The 7607-nt window shown below is 60.1% G+C and overlaps 1 protein-coding gene across 1 annotated transcript; it reads right to left on the bottom strand.

The window, feature by feature from the left end:
* Window positions 1-494: 494 nt before the first annotated feature.
* Window positions 495-2056, bottom strand: LOC121170196 (ATP-sensitive inward rectifier potassium channel 12). Its single transcript, XM_041001198.1, has one exon. The coding sequence runs from the start codon at window positions 2024-2026 to the stop codon at window positions 716-718; it is 1311 nt and encodes a 436-aa protein (XP_040857132.1). The 5' UTR covers window positions 2027-2056; the 3' UTR covers window positions 495-715.
* Between the last annotated feature and the right edge of the window lie 5551 nt (window positions 2057-7607).

The following is a 7607-nucleotide window of genomic DNA, read 5'->3' as shown; positions in this document are numbered from 1 at the left end:
CTGGTTCCCAGACACGAAGGGGGCCTAGGTCACCCTGGGAGCACAGGCGGTGGGCAGGGTGGGGAGCACGGAGCCCTGCCATCCCCACGCCTGCTCTGGCAGGGCTGCGGGGTGGAGGCAGGGATGGGAGGGGTGGAGAGGCCAGTCCAGCCTCGGAGAACCCTCTGGCGCCTCCAGCCAGCTGCTTGCGTCTGGAAGAATTCTAATCGTCCTTGGATCTACCCGAGAATTAAAAAGATTCTGTTTTCGACCGCATTGTTAATTGGTTGTCAATTGTTGTTGTCGGTTGTTTTTTTGTAAACAGTCTGACCCAAGCTCGGGCTGAGAAAGCCGAAAACCCCATGTTTCTCCCCAAGTTATAAAAACCAGCTGGGCGCCTGGCAGCGAGGAGGCAGGGCCAGCCAGCCAGCCAGCCAGGAGAAGGCTGCACCCAGGGGCTTGAGCCCTGCCCCCACCTCCCCTTCTCCCAGGCTCTGCACCTGCTAGGCCCAGGGACCGCCACTCTCCGGTCCCCACTGACCACCCCCTGAGGCTATTGCAAAGAAACTGGAGACAACTACAACGCTACTGAGTCTGTGAGCCCGCAGCCTGCCCGGTCTGCTCCAACCTGGGGGCAGTGGGCAGCGGGCAGCCGCCCACTGGGGCCACTCCCTTATCCCCACCCCACAACCCAGCAAGGCGGGAGCGGACACTGCACCTAGGCCCCGGGAGTGGCTCAGATCTCTGACTCCCGTCTGTAGGGTCGCTGCTCCAGGGTCCCAGCCGGCTGCAGCCTGTCAAAGTCGTGCCTGGCCTGGGGGCTGCGGCCGGGGACAGCGGCGGCAGCGGCGGCAACCGGGTCTCCCGTATCACCCTCATCATCCTCATCGCGGTTTAGGAAGGCCAGCTCGTTCTCGTAGCAGAAGGAGCTGGCGCTGGGCAGCAGGAACTTGTTCTCGACCAGGTCCTTGGCGCTGCAGCGGGGCGTGGAGGGCACCTCATAAGTCTTATGGAAGTGCGCATAGTCGATCTTATACTGGTTTTTCTCCTCGAAGAGAACCGGCTCAAAACGGTGGCCCCACAGGATCTCATTGGCCAGGTAGGAGCTGCGGGCCTGCGTGGTCATGGCCGTGGCCTCCACCATGCCCTCAAGGATGACGACAATCTCGAAGTCGTCCGTCTCCAGGTCCTGCCGGCTGATGCCGAACAACGGGCTGGCCTCGTCGATCTCGTGCAGGATGGTGATGGGCGAGACCAGGAAGATGCGATCAAGGCCCTTGTCGAAGCCCACGTCGATGTCGATCTGGTCCAGCGGGATGTACTCGCCCTCCTCGGTGACCCTGGGCTTGATGAGCTGGGCGCGCACGTGGGCCTCCACGATGTGACTCTTGCGCAGGTTGCCCACGCGCCACATGAGGCAGAGCTTGCCGTCGCGCAATGCCACCACGGCATTGTGGCTGAACAGCAATGTCTGTGCCCGCTTCTTGGGGCGCGCCATCTTGGCCATGATGGCGCCGATCATGAAGGAGTCGATGATGCAGCCCACGATGGACTGGGCCACCACCATGAAGACGGCCACGGGGCACTCCTCGGTCACGCAGCGCAGCCCGTAGCCGATGGTGGTCTGCGTCTCGATGGAGAACAGGAAGGCCGCCATGAAGCCGTGCACCTGCAGCACACAGGGGGTGCGGCCCCGGCTCTCAGCCGGCTCCAGGTCACCATGAGCCACGGCGATCACCCAGAAGATAACCCCGAATAGCAACCAGGAGGCCAGGAAGGCCAGCGAGAAGATAAGCAGCATGTAGCGCCAGCGGATGTCCACGCAGGTGGTGAACATGTCAGCCAGGTAGCGCTGCGACTTCTCGTCCATGTTGGCGAACTCGATGTTGCACTGCCCGTTTTTCTTGACGAAGCGGTTGCGGCAGCGGCGCCGCGTGTGCACCTTGCCGTTGCCGAAGCCGTTAGCGCCCGACATGGTGACCAGGTGCAGCCCGTCCTCCTCCGATGACACGATGCTGTAGGGGTTGGCCCGGCTGGCTGCGGTCATCCCGGGTGGCGGGGAGCCCCGGCTCGTGCCCAGGCTGGCTCCTGCAACACAGGGATGGTGGTCTACCTGAGGGTGGGACAAGCAGGAGGAGGGGGACCCAGCTCCTGCTGCACACCCCCACCCAGACCCTCAGCCACTCACCAGGCTCCTGTTCAGTCTCCCCTGTCCCCACCCTCCTCCCCTTCCTCCCTCCCCATCATCCTGGGTACACCAGTCCCCCAGGTCCAGCAAGCAGCAGCCATGGGGTCTATCCTCAGAACCAGGGGCTCGCCCTGGGACACCAGGATACACTGGCTCTCCCTGCTATAGTCACAGCCCCCAAGTGGCTCCCTCTGGCCTGAACCACAGGACGCATCAGCAGTAGCGACAGCAGTGACAGTGCCTACAGGACACGCACCATCCCCCTCCGAGACCTCAGGCACTGTGCCAGCTGAGCATTCGTCATTTTGTTCTCGCTGGGGCCTTACCCTCGAGGTCTAGAACAAGGCCTGGTACCGCTCCCTCCCCCCTGAAACTCAGAGAAGTTTGGATTCATGATCTGGGCCCTGCCTAGAGCACGGAGGTTGACCTGCTAGCCACCAGTGGGGGCACCTACCCACTGGCCCTGGGCTGAGGGGCTGCTCGGGTTCTGCCTGCATCATTTCTAAATCAGGAATACAGGGCCACCTCCCAGGCTCGCGGAGGGACCCACCAGGGCCCCCTGCTCCCACTGCAGCCCTCAGCCTGCACTAGGGAGCAACTCCTGGGGGGTCTCACACACACACACACACACACAGAGTCACATGCCATTCCCCACAGCCAGCAGAGCAGACCCTGTTGTCAGGTAGCAGCTAGCAGCCCTGCCCACTGCCAGTGCCAGGCTGAGACATCCCTGAGCCAGAGTAACCCTGGCTCTGCGAGCAGAGCTGCTTCGCCCCCCGCCAGGTGGGCCAGGCTGGGTGGGAGGTTAGAGAAGCAAGGGCACCTAGTGGTATAGGCTGCCCTGAGGAGCTGGGCACACACCTGCCACACACGGGCACGGCTTACAGCCCCAGCCCCAATCAGGGGCAAGCTCAGACTTGGATAGAGCCCCAAGGCCCTTGGGGTCAGTAGGAAGACACTGAGTCCCCATGGAGGATGACTTGGCATTGTGTGTACTGGTGCACGCTGCCCTGGGAATAGAAGAGTTAGCCTTATCCTGCAAAGACCTGGAGCCAGAGCCCTGAGTGTGGGGCCCACGGCCTCTGACCTCTGGCCGCCAACCTCTGCTCCCAACACCTGGGAGAGAGGAGGGTCGGAGCCAGTCGGAGCCGAATCTCAGTCCAAGGACCCCAGGATAGGCAGGTGCCCACAGCACCCGCCCCAAGAACAGCCTCTCGGCATCCCAGGGAGGCAGGCGCTGGCATGGTGTCCACTCCAGACAAGGCTCAGAGAGATAAAGAGCCTCGCTCTGGGCCACACAGCATCTCACAGTGGAGCTGGGATTCGAACTGTTTCCGTCTGCGACAAGATCCGCCCAGCCGCCCTCCCGGCAGCGTGCTCCGCGGACTGCCCTCACCGTCACCGCAGGTCTGGGGAGCTGAGGCCCGAGGAGGTGACAGTGGGCACTGCTTCTGCCTAGGCCACGAGGCAGAGAGCCGGCTACAGGGAGGCCCCCTGGGGTTGTGCTGGGAAGACGGCTCAGGCCCAGACCCCGGGGACTTCCACGGGGCGGGGGCGCTCAGACGCCGGTGGGCAGCTTTGTGTTGTCTGGGCGCCTTGAAGGACGTCCAGCGGGTCATGGCTGCTCCAGCTGAAGGCAGCAGCTCGGGGCCTGCAGGACATAGAATCGCACGAATCAGAGGCCACGGGCCTGGCCGGACACCAGGCAGCCGAGGGCGCCGTAGCAGCTCCTGGTGTCCCTGCCAGGGCTGGGCCTCCTGCCCACCCACATGGAAACAGCCAGGCTTGGGAACTCTTGCACCTCCACGCATTCCCCCTAGAATCACCCAGACAGCATCGGCAAGCTCAAGTTCATGCCCCTTCCTCCACGTCTCAAAGCCAGAAATAGACCCAGGGTGAAGGCACTCCTCCAGTGTCACCCAGAAACTGAGCCAGAGCCCTTGGCCTCTCGAGGGCTGCTGTGCACGCATGCGTGTGCATCTGCGCTGTATTCATGGCTGTGGTGTGCGTGTGTGGCATACTGTGTATGCACGTGGTGTATGCACACACGTGTGCTTGTGTGTTCATACGTGTGTGCGTGTATGGGTGTGCATATGTGCGGTGTGCTATGTCCACGTGCAGCTCTGCCTCAGCGTGTGTACACGTGTGTGTGTGCATCATGTGGGAAGCCCTCACTGGGCATCAGGCAAACACAGCAAATTCACCCAGCAGCCAAGCACCTGCCCGCACAGACAGAATCGCCAGAAGCCTTTCACAGCTGCACAGCGCTAACAAGCTACGTTTAAGAAACAGCAGCAGGTAACATCCACAACCAGGGACACGCGGGCCTGTCTGGCGCTTCCCCACTGGGGCGCCAAGGAGGACATCAGAGTTCAAAAATGGGATCAGAGAACTTGCTTTGCTGGAAGAGGCCAGCTCCCTGTTCTATAGATGGGAAAGAAGCCGGGACAGAGAAAAAAAAAAAAGAGAGATGTGTCCCAGCTCACCAAGCAACTCAAGGGCAGGAGCCACATGCACCAGGCGACAGTGAAGGCCTCTTCAGCAGATGCCCAGGGGTCACGGGGGGCCCGGGGGCAATGGTGGGGGGAATCCGAGGGATGCTGGGGCACCCTACCTGAGCCACACAGATGATCAACCCAGAGAACGGCGAGGTGAGCCCGGCAGCAGGCAACCGACAACGGACCCAAGAGGAATGTTGAAGCCAGCCTGGATCCAGCTTGCCAGGGCCTCTGTCTGGCTCCAAGACGCAAGCTTTTAGGGAGGATGCCAGCCCAGCTGCCATCCGACCCGAGGGTGGGGCCCGAGTCACTGGGAGGGGCCTCCGGATGAAGTGCAACTCTCCGAGCCCAGTCCCCTAGCCCTGGGCGCCTCAGGTTTCGATACATCTGGGAGGAACCCGGGTAAGGCCTGGGTATCTGCTCCCGGGTGCCAGGCAGGCACTGAGCTGCAGGGACAGTGGAGTGGGCTCCCAGGAAGCAGCAGCAACTGCCCTTCGCTACCACTGGGGCTGATCTGGGTCTCACAAACACACTGGTTCACTCCCTACACCCACCATGCGACTGATAACTGAGGAGGGTCACCCCGCCTTTCAGATCCCCATGCACCCTCAGGGTCCCACAACTCCATCAGCACCCCAAAACTGGCACCCAAAAGCAGCGGCTCAAGGACACTCACGGCACCAACCCCATGGCTATCACTCTCATTTGTAACACACAAGAGACTTCTGGGTGCATGGTCTGCAGAGGCCTCCCCCTCCTCCAGCCTGTGCCCCCAGCAGACATCACCAATCACATCCAGCAGCAACCTCAGAATCTTTCTTAACCCAGCTGGTATCCATGAGCCTTGGCCTGAGATCTAGAAAAAAACCCGCTCCTTCCTTTGCAGCTGGGGAGGCTGGTGCTCTGAGGGGAGCCAGGTACAGAGGAGGGGAGAGGCAAGTCAAACAGCCGAGGGGAGGTTGGCTGGGGCAGGCTGAACCTGGCTATGTAGGAGACCACTTTTTCTAGGCCAAATGCCTCCTGCTGGGTACTCGGGTGTCCTCTGCCCACGGTGCTCAGCCACGACCCGCCAACATCCATGGCCGAAGGAGAGGAACAGCCACAGAACGCCCAGATGTGCTCAACTAGGAGCAGACAGGGATGCACTAGCAGCCCAGGGCCCCAGCTGCCCAGATACTCACCGTCAATACCAACACCATCCCATCTGATGATCCCCTTTAGCCACAGGGGCTGCCAGTGCACACGGTGGACCAGGGACAGCCTCGGTCAGTGAGTGATGAGAGCAGGTGGGCAGGGGCGGGGGGGGGGGCGGATGCTGGCAGGGGAGGGGCCATGCTGTCACGGAGCTGCAGTGGCCCAGCAGGGACTCTCCCGGTAACACACACTCCTTCAATGCTTCTTGCCCTTCCTGTCGCATTTCCTTCCTCCCACTTGATCTCCCAGAGCTCATCACCTACTGGAACACTGCTGTTGGCTCTTCCCCACGGAGTTCTCTCAGGTCTCCGGGGGCAGCCTTCCCTCCTGCACGCCCAGCATGAGGAGGCCAGTACAGTCCCCTCTTCCCCAAGTTCTTTCTCTCCTACCTGCACCTCTTCCACGAAGCCCTTCTGCATTTTGTACATCTGGTGCTTTTGTTTTGTCTGTGTTTGTTCATTTGCTCGCTTTGTCCTGTTGAGACCACAAGCCACTTTCCACCTTGCAGGAGAGTGGATCTTGTCCGAGTCCCATCTCTGACCAAACCCTGAGGCTCAGAGGTGGCGGCCAGGCCCTGGCACAGAGGAGCTGGCCAGGAGGTGCTCCCTGACCAGATGCAAGAATGAGGAGGAAAGCATTAGAACTGAGGGCCAGATGAGGAGATGATGGGACAACGGAGGAGGAGAGATACACGTGAAGGGTGTGGTGAAGGTAGGTGGATAAAAACCTGGGAGATGGATGGCTGGGTGAACAGATGCGAACAGTCAGATAAACAAAGCATGAGTTAAGTGGTTGCGTAGATGGCTGAGCAGATGAACGGATAGGGGAACTGGGAGAATGGATATGATGGGGGACAGGTGAATTCATGAGTTGATGGGTGCATCCGTACATGACGGGAGGGTAGGAAGGTGAGTGCATGGATGGATAAACAGATAGACATACAGAGGTATGGATAAATGAATAGATGGATGGATGGATGGATGGCAGGGTGGGCAAATGGACAAATGTATGAATGAATAAGTGGATGGGTGGATGGATGGATTATACACAAATGGACAGATTGGCAGATACATGAGTAAGTGGCTGGACAGGTAGGTGCTGGCAGACGGATGTGGTGGTGTACAAGAGTGGATGGATAATTGGTGACTGTAAGGCCAAGTGGGTGGAGGGACGGGTGAGGGGTCAGGACAGACCAGTCGGAGGGTGGAGGCACAACAAGCATCTTGTGGAATGTGTGACTACGCAGATACGCGTTCAGTAGACACTTGACTCTTACCTCTTCAATTCTGTCTTCTAAGTAATGGTGCTGAGCGGGCAAGTAACTGTCCTCACGGGCAAACGGGCAGCGGCTGCCATCCCCCAGACACCAGCTGGGCAGGATCCGGTCATGAAAAGACCCTGAAGCGAACAACAACAAAAGCCACGGGATTGCAGTTGACATTACTCTCCTCACAGGGTCCGAAGGCCACAAGCTTCCCCGAGAACCCCCTCATCCCCCCCGGGGCATGCACATCGGATGACCACACCTTTACAGTATTCAAGCTCAGGCCACAAAAACCAACAAGAGGAGGGTTGGGAAAAATGGATCTTCATAGAAAACGCAGGACCACCTCCATGGCTGACACCCTGGGTACTGGTCAGTTCATGAAACCCCCCACAAGGCTGGAACTGTTGCTGTCCCCACTGCAGGGAAGCAGGGGCGCAGGCCTCTGCAGCCTCCTGAGCTCATGAAGGAACTCAAGCCCCTA

The sequence above is a fragment of the Ochotona curzoniae genome, unplaced genomic scaffold (assembly GCF_017591425.1).
Source record: "Ochotona curzoniae isolate NIBS_2020 unplaced genomic scaffold, NIBS_Ocur_1.0 scaffold_2453, whole genome shotgun sequence".
In the NCBI taxonomy this organism is placed as follows: Eukaryota; Metazoa; Chordata; class Mammalia; order Lagomorpha; family Ochotonidae; genus Ochotona; species Ochotona curzoniae.
Note: the sequence above shows the minus strand (reverse complement) of the source record. Positions and strands in the feature narration are given on the sequence as shown.